Source organism: Aethalodelphis obliquidens, unplaced genomic scaffold (genome assembly GCF_003676395.1).
Source record: "Aethalodelphis obliquidens isolate GAN/ISIS:26980383/991018 unplaced genomic scaffold, ASM367639v1 scaffold38, whole genome shotgun sequence".
Classification (NCBI taxonomy): domain Eukaryota; kingdom Metazoa; phylum Chordata; class Mammalia; order Artiodactyla; family Delphinidae; genus Aethalodelphis; species Aethalodelphis obliquidens.
In genome coordinates, this window is record NW_020837982.1 from 2846252 (window position 1) to 2868753 (window position 22502).

The 22502-nt window shown below is 40.0% G+C and overlaps 1 protein-coding gene across 2 annotated transcripts; it reads left to right on the forward strand.

Moving 5' to 3' along the window:
- The first annotated feature begins 420 nt into the window (after positions 1–420).
- WSB1 (WD repeat and SOCS box containing 1) lies at positions 421–17017 on the forward strand. Of its 2 annotated transcripts, XM_027130355.1 has the most exons (9): positions 421–768; positions 7251–7419; positions 8251–8519; positions 9832–9963; positions 11274–11374; positions 13636–13808; positions 14315–14428; positions 15477–15584; positions 15860–17017. In XM_027130355.1, the coding sequence occupies exons 1-9, from the start codon at positions 729–731 to the stop codon at positions 16017–16019; spliced, it is 1266 nt and encodes a 421-aa protein (XP_026986156.1). In that variant the 5' UTR covers positions 421–728; the 3' UTR covers positions 16020–17017. The 2 variants fall into 2 exon arrangements, with proteins under 2 accessions (XP_026986156.1, XP_026986157.1); XM_027130356.1 differs by lacking the exons at positions 421–768; positions 7251–7419; positions 8251–8519; positions 9832–9963; positions 11274–11374 and adding an exon at positions 11420–12431.
- Positions 17018–22502: the final 5485 nt, after the last annotated feature.

Here is a 22502-nt window from a genome sequence, read left to right on the forward strand (position 1 = left end):
GTGGCCAAACCGAGTTAAAACCTGAAACGTCTTTTTTGTTCTTTACAGTTCAGTCAGTTTAAATTCCATGCAATCTTTACGGTGTGAGCTAATATGTATTATACAATTCTGTGTTTGCCTTTTCAAAGGCTCTTCAACTTACAAATACCATGCTGGCCTCCCGGCCGGGAAAATAACACAATTAAAACGCACAGTCGGTAAGTTCCAACCCAGCGTTTGGGGCTGGGCTGCGGCTGCAGCCTCCCCTTCCTCCTCCGCCCCGGCGCTCTTCCGGCTCCCCTTTCGCGTCCTCAGGACAACGCCCGCGCGCACCCGGAGAGAAGGCGCGGCGCCGAGCCGAGGCCGTCACGTCCCGAACGTCGGGAGGCTGGCCATCACCCTGTGACGTCACGAGGCCCCGCCCCCGCTGCCCTGCTATCCCCCGCGGCACGCGCCATTTTGTCTCCAGTGTCTCGTTTGCAGTCGGTTGTGTGGAGGGGAGCGTCTTGGTCCGTAGGCGTGAGGAAGGGAACAGCATCTTTTGTCTGTGTTTGACTCCGTAGTTTGGTCCGAGGCCTCCCGGAGCTTTCCCGGGGCAGTCGGCAGAAGCCGCCGCGACCGCCCCGCCCCTCCCCTCCGTCCCCGGGACCGGGAGGGACCCAGCCCGCGTCACGCCCCTCGGCTCTCGCCGTTCCCTTCTCTGTCGTTGCGTCCGCATCGCGCCCCCGGAATCAGACGGTGCCCCATAGATGGCCAGCTTTCCCCCGAGGGTCAACGAGAAAGAGATCGGTGAGGAATGGGACGATGGGTGAGGGTTGCTGGTGAGCGCGCGGGGGCTGCGGAGAGGCAGAGGTTCGGGAGGAAGCGTCTCTGAGTCTGAGGAAGAACAGTGAGCCGGGGCCAAGCCCTGGAGCGAAGAGAAAGGAAGCGGCCCTGCGCGTGGGTGTCGCCGAGGGTAAATGGGGTCTGCATTGATGCGGCGCCTGCTGTGCGCCTGGCACGGAGGGAGGCGGTGCGCGGATATTAGAGGCAAAGAGAACCTGGGCGCCGAGTGGCGAGGGTTGCAATGATTGTGTGGCCGGAGATGGACACGCTTCCCCGGGGACCACCCCCCCGCCCCACAGTTTTCTCATCGGAGGTCCGCGCAGGGCCAGCCATTCTTCTGGATTTCTCCTGGCTAAGGGGCTGGGGCGTCGAGGGGGCAGGGGAGGGCTGGGCAAGTCTCCAGGACTCTTAAAAAAGTTTCCAGTGGGGAAAAGTAAACTTGTGTGACCTGAACTGTTATGAAAGGATGGGTCTTCGTGTATACCAACAATTATAAGGAGAAATGCAGCCGAAGAGTGCCATCAGCCTGGAAAAAGCAGTATTTTAAAAAGTGGCATGGCGTTAAGAAAGGCAGCGGCTCTGGGGAGGACTCGGTTATCTCTCACACTCAGAGGAGCAGGGAGGAGCAGGGTGGTTGGGTGGAGTGACCGGAGAAAAGCTCATCTACGGAAGAGCAGACTCCTGAAAAGGCTGTCTGGAAACTGGCTTAGTGGCCAGCCCTGCCAAGCAGAAGACAGGCCAACAGATGTTGAAGGTCCTGCGTCAGGACCCACCCACTGACTCAGTAGAAAGCACCTCACATTATTTAAATCCTCTCTCAAGGTAATATAACTGGAACAACTTTGGGGCGAGTTGCGGGTGCTGTGCATTGATTGCTATGCTTGTAAACCCTGAACTTGTCAAGTGATGTTATACACCTTATTTAAATACATACAGTTTTGGGGACTTCCCTGGCGGTGCAGTGGTGAGGACTGGGCGCTTTCACTGCGGGATCCCTGGTCGGGGAACCTAAGGTCCCGCAAGCCGCGCGGCATGGACAAAAAAATATAGATAGGTAGGTAGATAGACAGTTTTTATTTAAAAAAATAAAATAGATTTAGCATCTCCTCATCGCTCCCCAGAGCCCAATACTGTGTGTTAATTAAATGAAAATTGGAGGTAGCTACTGAGCAGAGAGCCTTTGCATTTTCTTGTTCTTCAACTAAACGTGTGCCTTTATTGAATCCTTGGAGGAGGTTTTCTAGAGAAAGGGAGAAGCTGAAGTATCCAAAAGGCCCTGTATCCTGTTTGTGGGTGAATTTTTATACCTAGAGACAGCTGTGTTAGAGTTCTGGACTTTTGTTCTCTTAGAGATAAGGTTGAATGGCAGGTTAGGAGGGCACTTTAACTCTGGTTTTAATGACTATTTTAAACATACAGAGAAAATTCATGTCCAATTTTTATTTTAACTGTGGAACATAGAACTCAAAAGTTCTTATTCTCAATTCAGTGCTATTTTTTTTTCCTACTCACAGCAGTATTGCAGATGAGTGATCTGCCTTTCATTTATTTGTATTTTATTTCATGTTGATGAATCATTTTGAAAACTTTCCAATCCTCTCTTCTAAGGGATGGATGGAGGTTCTTAGCATACCTGCATAAGGTAGAACCATGCACTAAATAGCTTTTTGAATTAAAAAAAATATTTTTTTGCATATTTGTCTCAGTGTTATTTCCTGGATATAATATAAAGTTACTATATAACTATATAAAGTTACTATATAGTATAAAGTTGCTATGTTTAAAAGAACTTTGGCCTTTTGTAAGTTTTTTTTTTTTAAAACCCAGGTTTTTGTTTCTTTTTTTTAAATATCATTTGAATACAAAGTTAAACACTAATACCTCTGCGTTGCTTTGTATCTATCAGTAAGGACTAACATTTTTTCTTGGGTATTAATTATAGCTGTTTGGTTTCTCAAGTAAGTACTGAAAGAGGAGGCAAGATTCCATGAATGATTGAAGAAGTCTCTGTGACAGGGAGTTACTGCCTAGAGCTACTGCCCTCTTTCACAAGGTTCTGCCACAGATCTTCTCTTTCTAGTTATGAAATTGCAGGGAGGAATGTGAAGAAGGAACTGAATGTGGTTTGCTTGGTTGAGCAGTGACTCAGATGATGTGTTACTACTGTGCGGATATTAATAATGTGGTGTTGTATCCAATGGCCAAGTTCCCATGGCAGGCAGCTTTTCCCTTATACAAGGCCATTAAATTATAGTATCTTAGGATACTTACATTCAACAGTTGCAGGTAGTATATAAAGATTTAATTAAAATTTTTTCTTCATTATAAACCTCGTGCTAGTTTATAATAGTATACCAGTAAGTATTTAAATGAGTGTTTAAATTATTTGATTAAAATGCAGTGATCATTTTATATGCCTGTTAACAAGCAAAGAAACACAAGGTAATTATTAATTCAGTACTTGTTTGTATTTATTTGGCAGTATTTTTTTACGGTGGCCCTATTTCTTGAAAAATATATATATATTCAAGAGTAGATTAGCTTATTATTTCATGGTCTTCGTTATCTGAACCAATTCTTTAGTTAATTTATTACCACCCTTTACACAAGAGGAGTTTTGTGATTGTGGTCAAGGTGAAAGAAGAAAAATACAGAGTGATCCTAAAATACAGATTTTAAAAAATGAGTCTTCTGTAGGAAAGTTAGTCTTGCTTATGCTTGCTAAAGGAGGAATGAGTTTTAGTCTAATTTACCAGATGTGTTTGAAGTTGAATGCAAGGGCCAGTCCTCTGTTTTTTGAGATGGAAGTTATATAAATATACTCATCTAGTTTAATCAGGGGCTTTCTCTTTTTAAGATAGTGCTTGCATTTTTTAGTTGAATTTTAAAACTTGCTTCCCTCATTTGTGAACTTTGATTTTCTTTTTCTCCTAAAATTTGTGGATTTTAAAAGATAGATGTGGTTATAGAAACCTATGTTTAAAAAAAAAAAAAAGATTTAGGCAGGGGTTGCAAATTCAGGGACCAGGCACATAAATGAAAGACTGTGGGCTTGGAGGAATATAGGGGACATGGAGCAGCCAGCCCTTTCAAAAATCATTTGTGTGTGAGTGTTTTGGTTTTGGTTTTGTTTTTTTTGGCCGCACCGTGCAGCTTGTGGGATTCTAGTTCCCCAACCAGGGATTGAACCCGGGCCCTCGGTAGTGAAAGCCCAGAATCCTAACCACTAGGCCACCAGGGAACTCCCTCATTTGTATATTTAAAAAAATCATTCTACAGGCATAAGAGTGTCACCGGTTTGTGAATTTTGTATTAAAGTCATGTGATACAAGTGGGGCAGGGGTAGGTGGGGGGTTCTGCTTTGATTAAACCACACTTGAAGTATTGTGTTTGGTTGAAAAAGTTCCACTTTTTTGAGGGCCATTACTAACTGGAGTTTATCCAGAAAAGTATGAAAGTGTAGGTGGAGAATGGACTTGAAACCGTGTAATTGAAAACTCACCAGATTTTATCCTGGTGAACAGATTTAGTTGCTGATGTCATGGCCGTCTTCAATATATGAATGTCATGTGAGAGCAGGATCAGGCTTATTCTTTTAGCTCAGACCCAGTACTGAGTGGGTGGAGTGTCACGGAGGAAGATTTTGAGTCATCAAAAGGAAATTTTCCAATAATTTCAGCTGTGCCAAAATAGGTGCATATTTATATTTATGAATATCATAGGAAAACAGATTTCAGTTTTGCTTTGTTTTACTTTTTAAACCATAATCTCATTGTTAATGTATCAAAGAATTGGGCAAGGAAATAATATTTATTTGTTTATTAATTATTGTTTTAAATATTTATTTTTGTTTTATTTATTTGATTGCACCAGGTCTTAGTTGCAGCAGGCAGTCTCCTTAGTTGCGGCTTGCCAGCTCCTTAGTAGTGGTATGCGAACTCTTAGTTGCAGCATACGTGTGGGATCTAGTTCCCTGACCAAGGATCGAACGCAGGTCCCCTGCATTGGGAGCACAGAGTCTTATCCACTGCGCCACCAGGGAAATCCCGAGGAAATATTTAAATCGCTTAAGAATGGGAACTTATACACATGCTTTCATATTTGTTCAATAAATATTTTCTGAGCCCCTGTCACATGCCAGGTGCTACACTCCCTGTTGGTGGAGCACACGTGGAGACTGGAAGTGTCACTGAATGAATACATTGTTGGGGTTTGTATATATATATATATTTGCTCTTGCAATCGGAGTATATGTGGTTCTCATTTGAACTGCAGTACGTAGAACATATTGAAGTTTAGTTGTTGGAAACTTTGAGCCCAAAACATAAAAATAGACCATAGAGTTGAACACGCAACAGATCACAAAATAGATAATAGGGAAACTAAACCGAAGGTGACTTATAACTAAAAAGGAAGAGTAGCAAAATTTGAAATCAAGACAGACGCAAGAGCAGTGGTGATAGACTGATTAAGAGCCTTTCCCTGGTGGTGCAGTGGTTAAGAATCCGCCTGCCAATGCAGGGGACAGGGGTTCGAGCCCTGGTCCTGGAAGATCCCACATGCCGCGGAGAAACTAAGCCTGTGAGCCACAACTACCAAGGCTGCGCTCTAGGGCCCGCGAGCCACAACTACTGAAGCGCGCGCGCCTAGAGCCTGTGTTCTGCAAGAGAAGCCACCGCAAGGAGAAGCGTGCACACCACATCGCAGAGTAGCCCCCGCTCACCGCAACTAGAGAAAGCCTGTGCGCAGCAACGAAGACCCAATGCAGCCAAAAAAGAAAAAGATCTTTTTCCAGAATTGAGGAAATAGCAGCCGCATTTGCATGTGCACATGTACAATAGGAACTTGTTGATTATCCTTCTTGTTAAAGGCAGAAGAAAAATTCTCTGTACACTCTTAATATGCCAGTTTTATTTTATTTTATTTTAAAAGTATATTTATTTATTTGTGGCTGCTACTCTTCGTTGCAGTGCGCGGGCTTCTCATTGCGGTGGCCTCTGTTGTTGCGGAGCACGGGCAGGCTCTAGGCGCGCGGGCTCAGTAGTTGTGGCTCGTGGGCTTAGTTGCTCCATGGCATGTGGGATCTTCCCAGACCAGGGCTCGAACCTGTGTCCCCTGCATTGGCAGGCGGATTCTTAACCACTGCATCACCAGGGAAGTCCCAAATATGCCAGTTTTAGTTATGAATGCTAAATTTAAGTTCTGGTAACTAAATTTAGAATATATGAACTTGTTCTTTTTTTTTTGTCCTTAAAAACCAAAAGAATTACTTCCGTTTTTGGGTCAGTTTGTGGCCCATTAGGAAGACGCTTGAGGACCACTATTCGAGAATCACAAATAACAATGCATTTTATTTATTTGTTGGCACCGAGCAGCGTGCGGGATGTTATTTCCCCCACCGGGAATTGAACCCGTGCCCCCTGCAGTTGAACCCCAGAGTCTTAACCACTGGACCGCCAGGGAAGTCCCAAATACAGTGCATTTTAAAGCACTGGTTGGGGAGGCTGGACTAAGTAACCTTTAAGTTCCTTCTACTTTTGAGGATTTTGTGTTTTTTGTGACTTGAAAAAGATAAGAATATTCACGTTTGACTTCATGTTTTGACTAGACCATTTTATAGTGCTTTTTTTTTTTTAATTTAATTTATCTTTGTCTGTGTTGGGTCTTGGTTGCTGCTCACAGGCTTTCTCTAGTTGCGGCCAGCGGGGGCTACTCTTCGGTGCAGTGCGCAGGCTTCTAATTGCGATGGCCTCTCCTGTTGCGGAGCACAGGCTCTAGGCACGCAGGCCTCAGCAGTGTGGTACACGGGCTCTAGAGCACAGGCTCGGTAGTTGTGGCGCACGGGCTTAGTTACTCCGCTGCATGTGGGAATCTTCCCGGACCAGGGATCGAACCCCTGTCCCCCCCATTGGCAGTTGGATTCTTAACCACTGTGCCACCAGGGAAGTCCCTATAGTGCTTCCTTTGAATAGTGATATAAAACTTTATTTTATAGTGGTTCATGGTTTTTGAAAGCTACAAACTTTTTGGAAGATACTTTTCCTGCAGAGCAACTTCAGTTTCTTGCATTTTAAATGTTAGTAATTTGAGGAAAACGTAAGGCAGTGCAAAAGTCAGGACTTCAGTAATTGCTAGCCCTGATTGATCATTACATTATTATTATTTGACCAGTTTTTTTTTTGTTTTGAAACTTTCTTAAAAAGCTCTCGATTTGGGAAATTTTAGGAGGATCACTTTATCAAAACTTAAAGATGCTTATTCTCATTACAGGGTCTTCACACCACACATCTCCCCTCAAAGGGTAGAATGCAGAATTCATTGTACCTTGTCTACATAGAAAAAGGAAAAACTCAGCGGAGCTGAGTGGATCCCAAAGTAACATGGATGCTGTCTCAAATTCATTGTTGGTTATATATGATATCCTATATTTTTTATTTTTCTTTTAGTGAGATCACGTACTATAGGTGAACTTTTAGCTCCTGCGGCTCCTTTTGACAAGAAATGTGGTCGTGAAAATTGGACTGTTGCTTTTGCTCCAGATGGTTCATACTTTGCTTGGTCACAAGGACATCGTGCAGTAAAGCTTGTTCCGTGGTCCCAGTGCCTTAAGAACTTGTAAGACTGTTTTCTTTTTTGTATTTTGTATCTATCTGTTTCTAGATTTTATTTTTTTCTCTGTGTGGAATAATAAGATTATTTTGATATTTAAGTTTTTTCCTTTGGAGACTGTTGTAAATGAATTTTACTCATAAGCTGAATATATTTGTTGGAAAATTTGTGGGAAGAATTGTCTGGCCTTATATATTATAGAATACTTTCTCAGATACTTTGGTGTTTTTAAATTTTTCTTTTCCAAATATCAAAAGGCAGGTTAATTGTGCCTTGGTAGTGCAATTTCTAAAATGTATCTACTAAGTTTAATCTTTCCCTCCTTTTTGTGTTTAGTTCACCTTTATGGTTTTCGTCATTAATGTCCTTATTACATATTAGATTAGGTCTAGAACGTATGGGAAACTACTTATTATTATGGGGTTTAAGGTAGTTTTCTGGTGTCAGCTTCACAATATCTTAATGTTCTCAGAATTTTTTGTTTTTGTTTTTTGCTTGTTTATACTTTTGGGTTAATTAAAGGAATCCTGGTTGAGATAGGATTTCTGTATCAATAAGGATATATTAAAACAAATTTGAAATGAATAAATTATAAATTGCTTTATTGTTGAACTTTTTCTCATACACTGAGGATTTCTTTTAGTCTGAATTTATTTGGTCATGCCCATGTAGCTTGTAGCAACTTTTCCTCTTCCCATCTATAAGGATTCTGTTGTTATTCAGTATCACTATAATAATACTGAAGTTGTTTTAACAAACACTTATCATTATTTAGTATTCACATGAGTCCAGAGTAAATAATAACTAGATTTCAATCTGACCTTTTTTTCTACCCAGTCTCTTGCATGGCACCAAGAATATCACCAATTCAAGCAGTTTAAGATTGTCAAGACAAAACAGTGATGGTGGTCAAAAAAATAAGCCTCGTGAACATATTATAGACTGTGGCGATATAGTCTGGAGTCTTGCTTTTGGATCTTCAGTTCCAGAAAAACAGAGTCGCTGTGTAAACATAGAATGGCATCGATTCAGATTTGGACAAGATCAGCTACTCCTTGCCACAGGGTTAAACAATGGGCGTATCAAAATATGGGATGTATATACAGGTATGGAGTCATAGTTTTGAAAGCAAACCTGATTATCTCATGATGCAAGCATAGCTCATAGGCACTGGAAGAATACATAATTTGAGGATTTTAACTCACAGAGAAGCAAGAATTGATGCTATGAATGTATCTTTATATTTGGCCTAAATAGCATCTTCAGCTCATAGTTTTAATTTAGGAAAATAGAGTTCATATTGCTTAATCACTCTTCAGAGAATATTATAGTAGGAAGGGCACGTCTAAGGAATGTTTAGTTAATTATCACTTATAAACTGGTAATTTAGTTTATGACTCAAATTGCAAGGTGTTTTCTTATATACTTTTTCAATGATTGATAGCTTAGAGGCTTTCAAGGTAAATCTGGTCTTCAACAATCATTATCTAACCTCTGGAAAGTTTTAATGACATTTTATCTAAAGTTTAACCAGATAGGTTGAGAAGTTAAATTCTTTGGGCAATTAAATGTAAATGTGTTGTGGGAATTCACTGGCGATCCAGTGGTTAGGACTGCAGGGCACATGGGTTCGATCCCCGGTCAGAAACTAAGATCCTGCAAGCCATGCAGCACAGGCAAAATAAAGTAAAATAAAATAAATTTTTAAAAAGTAAATGTGTTGTTCACTACCTAAAAGTTTCTGGCTGATAGTATGTACTCCAAAATTTAAAGGATTTTTTAAAATGAGCATTAAAACTATGTACATTAGAATACAGCAAGTGATACTAACACTGAGTGGGGATAATGAGTCAGTAAATTTGATTGAATTCTGGGAAAACATTTAAAGTAAGCACATTGCTTTTCATAGAAGAACAAAACTCTATAATATTAGATGAATAAAGTACCTTTTTTTCATCGAGATTATGTTTAAAAATTTAGGCTGTTATAGAATAACATGTATCTTTAGGGGAGTTTGACAGTCCATTCGTAGTCTAAGCCAAGTAAAAGAAAAGGAAAATTTTGATTTTGTATTTTAAAATCATACTATACAAAGATTTTTAAATGGTGTAGATTTTCTTGATATTAAATTGACTTGATCCAGGAGTTTGTTCACATTTTAGGAATTCCCTTTTAATTTTTCTAATTTAGGCTTTGGTATCTTGGAAATAATCTATTTTGTAACAATGTAAATACTGAATCTTTAAAGATAATAGTAAAGGCACTAGTAAATAAGTCATTTTACACTTGGTAAACTAAGGAGGTACACAGATATTTCTTTTTTTTTTTTTTTAATGGTGATCTCAACCCTATTTTTTTAATATGGAAGCTGATTAAAATTATCAACATTGTCTCTTTCCCACCTTCCATTGCATTTAGGAAAACTCCTCCTTAACTTGGTAGATCATACTGAAGTGGTCAGAGATTTAACTTTTGCTCCAGATGGGAGCTTGATCCTGGTGTCAGCTTCAAGAGACAAAACTCTGAGAGTGTGGGACCTGAAAGATGATGGTATGTCTTTCTTTCTAGGCTGTGGAAAAGAATTAGTTTCTGGATATTACTACTGAAAGGTATTACGAACACTTGGGGCATTTAACATTAAAAGTGACATGATCAAAGTTTCCTTTTCTCTGCTTAGTCCTTTGGTCCCTTTCCCTGTACAGATCAAACAAAACCATAAATGTGACCCAGAATAGGAGCCAGCAGTTACTCTAAGTAAACAATCTGATGTTACTCAGAAACTAACTACACAGATCTGTACCAACTATTTGAGGACAAAATCTGGATCAATCTTAGGGTTTTATTTGAACTGGTCTGTGTTTTATTTCCTTTATATTGGGGAGGATTATTAACTTCCTTCATTTGCCTAGTGAAAATTTAAGTAGATCTTGACCTAACAAAAGATATAACTTAGTAATTAATAAAATGTAAATTCAAACATGATTTATACACCAGAATTTATAGGATGTAAATACTAATAATAATAAGTTGGATAGTTTAAGTAAGAATTATAAAAAGTGAGAGATTTGCCCTCCAATATAGTAAAAGGAATATCAGTGTCAAGTTTTAGCTTTTTCGGAAACATTGATAATTGTGATCCTTTTACAAAGTTTTGGAGAGTCTACCTTGTTTGAGACGACCTGAGGTGAGCATCTCTTCCCCCTTCTTAGCCTCTGATGAAAGAGTTTACAGTTTTAACTGAAACCATATATTTAATTAAGATCTGCTAGTGCTCTACCAGCCTCAAGCTAGAAGTTGACAGGCTTGTTTGGGGAAATGTAGCTTAAATTGAATGTAGTAGAAAACAAACCCCTCAGATTTGGAGACTTGTTTCAGCTTATGGGTAATAACCATTGCCTGATAGAATAATAGACTAATACTATTACCAAATTATGTGGCACCTCTTCTGCATTTATCAATTCTCTGATTGCTCAGCTATTGAGGGGTGAAGGGATCCCAATAGTTAAAACATTTGAAAATTAAATTTTATTTTCTTTCGCATATCATATGGAACTTGCTCTCTCAACATACTTTCAGTTGTCAGTCAGCTGACCTTTTCTTAAAGGGCCAGATGGTGAATATTTTAGGCTTGTGGACCATGCTGTCTCTGCAGTAGTTACTCCACTCTACTGTCACAACAATGGGCATGTTCCAGTAAAACTTAGGTACAAAAATAAGAAACTGTTGTATATTGCCAACCCCTGTAATACATTAATCACTGCCTCTGTAGAAGTTTGTGATTCTGTGATTCTGCCATTTTTGAAATGCTACTTATTTGAAGTAGATTCTAGGGTTAACCCAGGTATTTTCCTTTTGTTCAGGAAACATGATGAAAGTATTGAGGGGCCATCAGAACTGGGTGTACAGCTGTGCATTCTCTCCTGACTCTTCTATGCTGTGTTCAGTGGGAGCCAGTAAAGCAGTATGTGTCAAAGTTCTTGTATACTTACTGTGAATTGGATTATAATTGTGCATAATCATTTTAAATCTAAGCAACCTATTAAGTCTGTGCTCGGTGTCTTAAATATCTTAAATGTGTTATTTCATGATGGGGGAGAATTTGCATGAGGGAAATTAAATAAGTATAGTTATTGATTGTAAAGTGAGAAATTTGATTGTTTTAGTTAGAGATGATATTCATGAAATGAGGGGTATGTCAATTTTATTTTTTCTCAGATCTAGGAGAGTTTATGTGCTATAGAAGAGATTTAGTCCAAATGTTAAGACATTCCCTTGCTAATTATTTTCTTCTCTGTTGTTCTTTTTTTTTTTTGGTCCAGTTTGCTGTTTAAAGTTTTAAGTCCCAGCTGGTCCTGGACATTTAACTGAAAAAAAGTAACTTAAAAATCTAATAAGAATAAAAATAACAGTCATGTATGTCCTGGAGTGAATTTCATCTAAATTTGATATGATCTGTCTTGCATAGCATACCTGTAGACAGATTAAGTATAAAGTGACTCTTAAGAGGGTTATGCTTATTGATGGACCCTCCTTTAGTTAGTGTCTACCAGCTCTGAGTTAGTATAGTTAAAGAGATCTTATTAGCTTCAGGTATTTATGAAAATGGTTGAAGTCCAAATACATGTGATGATCACAATACACTTTGAATTAATGGGGGGTGGGAGGCTGGTTAAAATGCATTTTATTTAGCCAAGAAGTGTGTTAAAATGATAGTTGAAAATGTTGGCAGTTTAGAAAAAAATATTCAGTTCTTTAAAAATCATAAGAAGAGCAAAGCTAGATGTTGACATTGCTATTTTAGGCTGTGTGTTTTCCATATGCTTCTTGCTTTCCCTGTCACAGGTGGTGGCAGCAATATTGGTGTGATTGAGGTTATGCTGGCACCACTCGCACACAGGCGCACAATGGTGTTAGCTGGGCAGAAAGAGTGGCATCTCTGGCTACCGGGCTGGGGGCGACCTTTACCATAGGATGAAGTAACCTTGCATTCGGCTGCAAGGTGTACTGTACGTACACAGGTGCTGGTCGATGTCCACTTTCTGCTTTTCTTTCTTTCTTTTTTTCTTTTTAAAAATAATTTTCCCCACAGTGAAACCAACTGACTCCTCCGATGTAATTGATCTTCCAGTCTGGTGGAATTGGGAGTCTAACATGTGAAACCAATTTAATGTAATGTAGTTGGCTTTCAAATGGTTTCTCTGTGCTATTTTTTGGAATTCTTTGAGATACTAGAGATACCTTAAGTCTTTGATCCAATGTAAAATTTGTATTTATTTTTCTTTGGAAATAATATATTGTGTCTGTGCAGAAAAACGTAGCAAAAAGGATTGCTTTACTCCAAGAGGAGGAGAGTTTGTCTTATTAGGATTGTAATAAACCTCCAAGCTCATGTTTAATATAACAGATTGAAGTAAACATTAGAATCCTGTTTAGAGCTATTCTGCACAGTATAACTACTGATCTTTAGAATCTAAAACTATGTGTAAACTTGTACTAAAGTAATTTAAATGTTTTATACTTAAAATGACTAATGATTGTGGTTGGTTTGGGAAAAATAAGATTGGCAAATCTTGATTCACAGAAATGTTGTTAATTGTATTATTTTCGTAAATTAGCATTTTCATTTTGTAATGTGGTTTAACATCCTTGTTGTTTGCCAAAGAAATTTCATTTGGCTGTGAAAAATTCTCTTTGCTTGCAGTATCTGTTTCTCTTCCTAGGCTCACGTTGGTGACCCAAGCCTATTGTAAACAAGTGATTATCTCAAAGGGAGATGCCAATGGAGTAACAATTTGTTAACCTTATATTTTCTGTCTGTATATTTTTTAAAAATTTGGTAGTTTCTGGAAAAAAAAAAAAGAAGGGGGTTTGTAGTACTTAACCCTATTTATTTCTGTATATTTTAGTTAATTAGTTTTTGGAATAAATGAATGTCAGTATAACTTTGTGGTTAAATTGCATTGCCTTTTTTGTGTTTAGGCTTATTTTTAAATTAACATTTAACAGAAACATTTGAAATAGAATTTGCATGTTTACTTTAATTAACTTAAAAACTGATTTTAATCTTTGACTATGACACTGAGCATATTCTTTCATAATTATTCATAATTTATAATGTTTAATTTAATGTAATCTTAATTAAATTTAGCAGTTTTAGTTTAAGATGTGCCATTTTGTCCTCTGCATGTCTGAATGAAGCTATAACATTTGCCTTTTTTGCAGGTTTTCCTTTGGAATATGGATAAATATACCATGATACGGAAACTGGAAGGGCATCACCATGATGTTGTAGCTTGTGACTTTTCTCCTGATGGAGCATTACTGGCTACGGCATCTTATGATACTCGAGTTTATATCTGGGATCCGCACACTGGAGACGTTCTGATGGAATTTGGGTGGGTACAGCATGAATTATTTTAGTCTGTAATTCATCTCTACTATCAGTGTAGCTTTTAAGAAGTCATGGGGATGATTAGAATCATTAACATGTGAAATCTAAAATTGCACCCTGTCATAATTTAAAATTTCGGTATCATTTAGGCCCTTTAATAATGCATCTAAATTCTACAAATAAATTTGACTTTCTTGATACAGATCTTGTTATTGTTACTTAACAGTACATGACTCTGTAGAGGTGGTAATTATATTTAGAGTTTCCTGTTGGGAAACATAGTTAAAACTAAAGTTGGACTTAGTCTTAAACCACTCTGTAAGACGGCGATTAGTAATTAGGTTTAATCGCTTCGTTTAAAGTGGATAGACCAGCTCTGCTCAGTCTTCTCAGTTGTGTTTGTTAAGGCCACTTTAAACATTATTCCAAAGACTGATGTACTCTGTACCTGGGTAGTTTTGTTTCTTGAAGTGACTCTCATTTCCACTGAAAACATGTCTTTGACCTCAGGCACCTGTTTCCCCCACCTACTCCCATATTTGCTGGAGGAGCAAATGACCGATGGGTACGATCTGTCTCGTTTAGTCATGACGGACTGCATGTTGCAAGTCTTGCTGATGATAAGTAAGTGTGTGAATTACAGCTTGACCTATTTATTATTGTAAAGATTTCCTTTCATTTTTCTACTTAATAAAAAACATTCTTAAGGATGAAAAATATGGCCTTTCTGCAGTTTGGGTTTTAATGGCCCTTTTTCTAGACAAGACCTTGGGAGATGTTGATGTGTCTTAATATTGGCCTGCACAGTATTTATGTAAACTAAAGATAATGCGTGCCTTTCCCTGTGTTCTTTGTTTGTTAACTGGTTCAGGCAAACTGGGTGCATTTTTAATTAGCTTTTTAGCTCAGCTGACAGATTTTCTTAGTAATATCTTATAAAGGTTGAAACAGAAGAACATTTTCAAAGTGAAATAAATGATTAAAACAGTCATTTGTATCCACTGAAACTGAGACTATAAAGATGAAATGTCACATGAGTGAGATTTGCTGCTTATTGGTAAGCAAAAACTAGATGTAGCCATTCCATTTTCTCATACTTTTATCAATGTGCATGGATATAGCATTAAGCAATTTGGTCACATCATTCAGAAAGTGACTCATTACCATCTTTCTAGAATGTTAGCAAACGTATGGGGAGAGTTCTTTATTTGCCAGCAGCCATTGTTTTCCTGTTTGTTCAGCTAGTTTCTGACTATCAGTTGTCTGCTATTCCTAGGCACACTCTACCTAGGTGAAAAGTTTCATAAACTTCTTGAAAAGAGTCAAACAGATCAGATACCGATTATATTTTAAGTGTAAGGAAGTAAGGAGAAAGTTTCCGGTTGTGGGCATATTACAGATCAGAACACTGGGAAGTGAAGGCAGCCATGCTTTATAGTCTCTTAGTGTGAATTAATCCAAATTACCAATTGGTATAAACTGTAAAATCTTTAATAAAGCAAGTTCCAGTCATTGCTGCAGTGATTTGTGGTGTGTGTGTGTGTGTGTGTGTGTTTGTGTGTATATTTTGTGACTCAGCCCAGAGTGGTGGCATTTCTTTCTGAATTTTAAAAGTTGCTTTTACCTTAAATTTCCTACTAGATAATCACTGGACGGTTTATTTCCTTTCCAGAATGGTGAGGTTCTGGAGAATTGATGAGGATTATCCAGTGCAAGTTGCACCTTTGAGCAATGGTCTTTGCTGTGCCTTTTCTACTGATGGCAGTGTTTTAGCTGCTGGGTAAGTGATTTTTCTCTTTTCTTTTAAGAGGCAATTTAAGGTGGCTTTTAGTCAAAGCAGCCTGTATTTTATTGTCAGTAAATCTTCCATAAGGGCTCTTTATAATATTATTAATTTGTCATAGAGGGAGATCACTGGGCGGGTCTCCTGAATTAGGTTTTAATGTGCAGTTTGTGGCTCTAATTCACAGCCTCGGTGGTAGTTGTATGAGCTTTTGGACGATGAAATACATGGATTTGTGTGACTGAGCTTGTGATTTGTTTACTTCTCTGTAGGACACATGATGGAAGTGTGTACTTTTGGGCCACTCCAAGGCAAGTCCCTAGCCTTCAACATTTATGTCGCATGTCAATCCGGAGAGTGATGCCCACCCAAGAAGTCCAGGAGCTGCCGATTCCTTCCAAAGTTTTAGAGTTCCTCTCCTACCGTGTTTAGAAGATGCTGTCTTCCCTAGTATCAGGGACTGACAACACACTTTACACAAACCTCAAGCTTTACTGACTTCAAGGTTTAGGAGATTTATTTAATTTGATACATTCTTGTATTGCATTTTGATCAGTTGAGCTTTTAAAATATTATTTATAGACCTTAGGAGAAATATTTCTGAACATATCAAATGTAAATTTTTTTCTAAAATGTAACTGTGAAAACATATACATACATGTATATATTTCGATATAAGCTGCTGTGTGTTGAATGGACCCTTTTGCTTTTCTAATTTTTAGTTCCAACATGTATATATTGCTTCAGTAGAGCCACAATATGTATCTTTGCTGTAAAGTGGAAGGAATTTTATTCTGGGACATTGAGTTAGATGGTAAATACTGACTTAAGAAAGCTGAATGCCTCATAACAAAATGTGTATTTGGTTGGGGGGTAGTCAGACAACTGACCTTCAAGTAAAACAGCTTTTGTCTAGGGAAGGATTTTGTTTTCCTTAGGAGTGGCATCTGAGAGGTAGAATTTGAATGTGACATTATTAAATGAAAAATAGCCGGGATACACCAGGAGAAAAGGGTGTCGTCTTCTTTTTTTTTTCCTAACTACTGCTGTGGGCCTGAATTTTGGAAAGCAGCTTGCAACTTTAACCCCTGTGGTATAAGTAAAGTATTATAATAAATTTTAGTCAATTTGAAAACTCCATCTACTGCATTATTGCTAAATATTTTGTTGTTTGTACTAAGGGACAATTATTTTAAGACCGTGGTGGGTTTTTTTGCTTTTTGTTTATTTTTTACACATTTTATCCTGTGTTTCTGCAGGGGATAATATTGGTGACTTGCCAAAGAGAAGCAATACAATTAGTATATCTGCTTTTGCCTTCTGTTATTTATCTTACCTGCAGATATTAAGAATGTATGCATTATGTAAAATGCTTGATTATATATTTTTGTTGAGTTTTTTAATTAAAGACTTGTAAAACAAAAAAGCCACTATCGTAAATGTTTCTTAAATATGTTGGAAGCACCACAAGCAAATTAAATAAGAACGGTAATGAAGAAATAGCACAACTGTAGGGCACTGCTTGAGACTTAATGCTTCATGAATGCAACCACTTTTACTTGGTTTGTTCTTGGAGAAATGTTGCAGAAATGCTTACTTTAAAATAACTACTGAGCAAAAGAAAATTATGATCTTTTAGGGGACCTAATAGGCTTATAGTAAACCTTTCTGGCTAAAGTAACCATAAGAAAAAAATCTAGTGGTGTGGGCCCTTTGAGGAGGCAAAATGAGGAAAACTTTTATTAGCCATGCGTACCCTTGAAGACTTGTCTCCACTGAGAAACTTTTCTGAAGTTCTTACAAGTTGCTCTTTTCGGGGTGTATATAGTTGTAGCTTATAAATTTAAAAGCCAGTGGAAAATCTACCCAAGTTACTTCTTGAGAATCACCTGTATTTTACAAAAGTATCTTATCTTTAAACCTGTTGTGATTTTTTTTTCATTTTACTTTAATACATCTACTTTATAAAGCAGTAAGATACCAGTACCCTTCACACCATTAAATTATTTACTCTCCAACCAATAGAATCAATTAGGTAAAAATAGCATTTTGGGAAGATACATTCTCTGAGAAAGCCAGAATTGCTTGCCATCTCCCCATGAAAACCATAGTGCAAGATGAAAGGAAGATTGCAGAATATAAGTAGAAACACGCTTACATTTTCCGTATGTCTATCAGGAAGAAGTAATAGCAGGATGGTAATGCTTTAGACCTAGTGACCAAAGGAAGGTAGGGAAGACATGATTGGGATACTAACATGGGTCAGATTCTAGCTACATAATTTTAAAATGGTACTGCTGCTTTCTCTCATGTCATTTGGAGAACTGACAAGAGAGCCTTTCCGTTCAGATTTCATTTCCTGTTCTAGGGCCCCACAGGGGTGCCTGTGAACATAGGAAAACGCCTCTCCCCCTCAGTAGCCAAGCAATGTTTTCACAACTTCAAGTGACTTATGACCTGTAACTTGATCTGAGGTTGGCAAATCTTAAACGTATGGTCCTTGAAATTCCCTGCCTGCTTGCAATTGAGGTAAATTTGGATTCGATTGGTTTGCCCTGCCTTCAGGGCAGCAAGACCAAAAAAAGGCTGGACTGCAACTGTAGCATGCTTCTGGGTGGAAGCAGCATCTGACTGGTGCAGAGGACTTGTCTGTTGGCCAGCCAATGCGAGGCTAAGAAAATACAAAGAATGAGAAGTAAAACATTGTCTCATAAGCCAGAAATCATAGAGATGGTGAATCCAATCTCCAGATAAACCGGAATGGTCTGTGGGTGACAAACGTTTTGTCCAAGTAATTCTGACCAAGTTCTGGCCTAAGACAATGCATTTTAACTATAGAATGTTTAGATAAAACACAAGCAATAGCGACTGTAGAGGGACTTCCCTGGTTTCGCAGTGGTTAAGAATCCACCTGCCAATGCAGGGAACACGAGTTCGAGCCCTGGTCCGGGAAGATCCCACATGCCGCAGAGCAACTAAGCCCATGCGCCACAACTACTGAGCTTGCGCTCCAGAGCCCGCAAGCCACAACTACTGAAGCCCGTGTGCCTAGAGCCCATGCTCCACAAGAGAAGCCACTGCAGTGAGAAGCCTGCACACCGCAGTAAAAAGGAAAAAAAAAAAAAAAAACCAACCCTAGACTGTCAAAAAAAAAAAATCTCCAGTAGAGTGATATTTGGGTTTACTATTGTATGTTGGTTTCAAAATCATAGATAAAGCATCATTTGGAGTACTGGTTTTTTTGGTGGTCCAGTGGTGAAGAATCCGCCTTCCAATGCAGGGCACACGGGTTCGATCCCTGGTGGGGGAACTAAGATCCCACCTGCCGCCAGGACCCGGTGCGCTCTGGAGCCCGTGCACCACAACTGGAGAGAAACCCGTGCGCCGCAACAACGAAAGATCCTGTGTGCCGCAACTAAGACCTGACTAAGCCAAAAATAAATATTTAAAACATTATAAATCCTTTGCCCTGAGAAATGAGATCTCTTGGTAGTGACAGTAAAGTGCAGCCAGGAGAAAGGTGATCATTACCATGGCTTATGTTTATTGTAAAATGTTTGGGAGGAATGAAGATCAGTTAGCGGTCTCAACGTGCTCTTTCCTCTGTAAAGCTTGCCTTTAGCCAAAAGCAAAATGTCTGGTCTGAATCGAGTATAAAATGACCTATTTATATTATAGATGTTTGGGTAGCTTTGTGTGGTTGTGATATGGCATTCTTAAAGGTTTAACAGTTGAGAAATCAGAAAATAAAAAAAAGATTGAATGAGACTAGGATTGGGGAAGGAAAAATGATTTAATTCAATTTTGATGAACAGCATTATTTTCCTTTTTAGAGACTGCAACTATGATTATCCTTGTGGTTTCTCTTTTAGAGATACGATAGAAATCTAGGAACTTTCTCTACCTGTAATACCACAGAGAAGTTGCTCTTCTGGTCTCAAAATAAACCCTAAACTTTGTCTAGGAAAATCTATAATACAGTGATGATGGTGATTTTTGTTGTTGTTTTGTTTTAAAAGAGGCTGAAGCACTAATGGCTCTTTTTAAAAATTGTTCTCCAAAAACAAAGTGTGGACCATAGAAATCATCAAGTGTGGGTCAGGAATAAGATGAATGACTTGCAACAAAGATAGATGAAGTGGCGGCTCCAATAAGTTTTGTGTATAAGCTTCTCAATTTTTGATTAATAATGAAATGTTCTTACAGAAAAAAAAAAAAATAAGGATGATGAATATTCAAAGATACCCGAGAAAGATAATGATACAAAATAGAGCCAGGAATGAGGCTAGTATAAAATGGAAACCATAAAGACACATTTGCACTAGGTGAACATACAGATACCCATTTCTTTGTATTCCTCAACTATCTCCTTGCCTCTAAGACCCCCCTGCTAAGATGATGTGGCAGGAATTCTGTAGGTTTCGAGCTCCCTCTTCAGTGATACCAGTTTAGCTTAGAAATGGGAACTGTGGGCCAACTGTGTTGCAAGAGTCAGCAGCCACCAATTCAAAGGTGTCCCCACCACCCCCTATTTTATGACACGAGCCTATTTCACTCAATTTCACGACATGCCCAAATCTTGTAGGTATGTGAGTTTATGACCTAGACGGTCTCTCTTTGGTGGTCACAGACAAGCTACCCCAGCCCAGAGTGGTCTTGCCCCTTTGTTTCTTGAATTCCATCCATCTTAATTTCCACACCATTTGCTTGGCCTTTCAGACATGCCCTGTTGCTGGTTACTTCTAAGGGTTTGGTGCCCCGTTTAGAAATGCCTCAAACTTAGCCGGGGCTCTCAGCGTTCTCCTACAGGGCTCTGCCCCTGGCTGGCATTTGGGTCAGAGTGGCAGGTTGTTTGTGCCTTGGAAAGGAGAGACTGGCCCCTGATCAGCAGGCATGGAAGTACCCCTGGTCGGGGAGTTGGGATGGGAGGCAGAGCGCCAGCCCATCCAGCTTGTGCTGCGTGGAGAAAGCAGTTCTCTCGGATTGGGGCATGATGTTCAACACATGGCGAAGACCCAGCCCTTCTAGGCTTGGCTGCATCCAGCCTCAGATCAGGAGGATGTTCATAGGGTAGGTTGGCCCAGTTTCTCACCCCAGGGCCAGCTGCCCAGAGGACTTTGCAGAAGTGCGGGCTAAGGCGGCATCTCAAGAAAGACGGGTGATCGCTGGCTTGACTGCTAAATAGTATGCAGCTTCCGGAGTTTCGATATTTAAAAACTGCTGTAATAGTGCCTCTCCTCCCTGAGTGGTGTTTAGCTTTATTTTCCGCACAGTGTCAGGTATGCGGTAGGCGTTCGGCATGTGTTACCACCATTTGTTGAGCGTTGGCTGTGTGCTCATTGCTATTCTTGGTGCTTCCCAATGACTCTGAAGCATTATTATCCCCGTTTCATAGCTATGGAGGTTCAGAGAGACCAACTCACTCCCCAAGGTCATACAGCTAAGAAATGAGATCCAGGATTTATTTATTTTAATAAATTTATTTATTTTTGGCTGGATTGGGTCTTCGTTGCTGCGCGCAGGTTTTCTCTAGTTGTGGAGAGCAGGTGCTACTCTTCGTTGCGGTGCGCAGGCTTCTCATTGCTGTGGCTTCTCTTGTTGCAGAGCACAGGCCCTAGGCACGCAGGCTTCAGTAGTTGCAGCACACGGGCTCAGTAGTTGTGGCTCACGGGCTCTAGAGCACAGGCTCAGTAGCTGTGGTGCACGGGCTTAGTTGCTCCGCAGCGTGTGGGATCTTCCCGCACCAGGGCTCGAACCCGGGTCCCCTGCATTGGCAGCAGATTCTTAACCACTACGCCACCAGGGAAGCCCAACATCCAGGATTTAAATTCCAGTTACTTTGCCTCCACAGCCCTGTCTCTCTCCAAACTGGCCATGAACAGACACTAGACTTCAGGGAAGGCACTCATTCAGTCAACCTCAGACTCCTAAGTTAGTCCCTGCCTGTGCTGCCAACCCCCTGGGGTTAGCACGGAGGTCAGGCTTAACCTCCCCCAACACACTCCTCCTTTCCCTGGATCATAGAAAAATGAACTAGAAGGAATGACTCCAAATATAATTTGGTGATTGAAACCCACGCAGACAAGAAAAATGATAGTTGAGCCCTGTGCCTTGCCCACTGCCTGGGGAAATTACACTGGACGTTGGTTAGTTCTGTTCTCCTTATGAACTTACCTCAAACAAATCATTTTTTTAAATTTATTTATTTATTTATTTATAGCTGCGTTGGGTCTTGTTTCTGTGAGAGGGCTTTCTCTAGTTGGGGCAAGCGGGGGCCACTCATCATCGCGGTGCGCTGGCCTCTCACTATCGCAGCCTCTCTTGTTGCGGAGCACAGGCTCCAGACGCGCAGGCTCAGCAATTGTGGCCCACGGGCCCAGTTGCTCCGCGGCATGCGGGATCCTCCCAGACCAGGGCTCGAACCCACATCCCCTGCATTGGCAGGCAGACTCTCAACCACTGCGTCACCAGGGAAGCCCAAACAAATCATTTTTATTGCCCACGGGAACAGTCCAACTCAGGCCAAAGCAGGAAGCAGTAAAGTGGTCACTAAAGGTGAGAAAGTCAGCTGACCTTGGGACTTCCCTGGTGGCTCAGTGGTTAAGAATCCACCTGCCAATGCAAGGACATGGGTTCGAGCCCTGGTCTGGGAAGATCCCACATGCCATGGAGCAACTAAGCCCGTGTACCACAACTACTGAACCTGCGCTCTAGAGCCCGCGTGCCAGAACTACTGAGCTCACGTGCCACAATTACTGAAGCCCAAGCGCCTAGAACCCATGCTCCGCAACAAGAGAAGCCACTGCAATAAGAAGCCCGTACACTGCAACAAAGAGTAGCCCCCACTCGCCACAACTAGAGAAAGCCCTCACGCAGCAACAAAGACCCAACGCAGCCAAAAATAAAAATAATAAA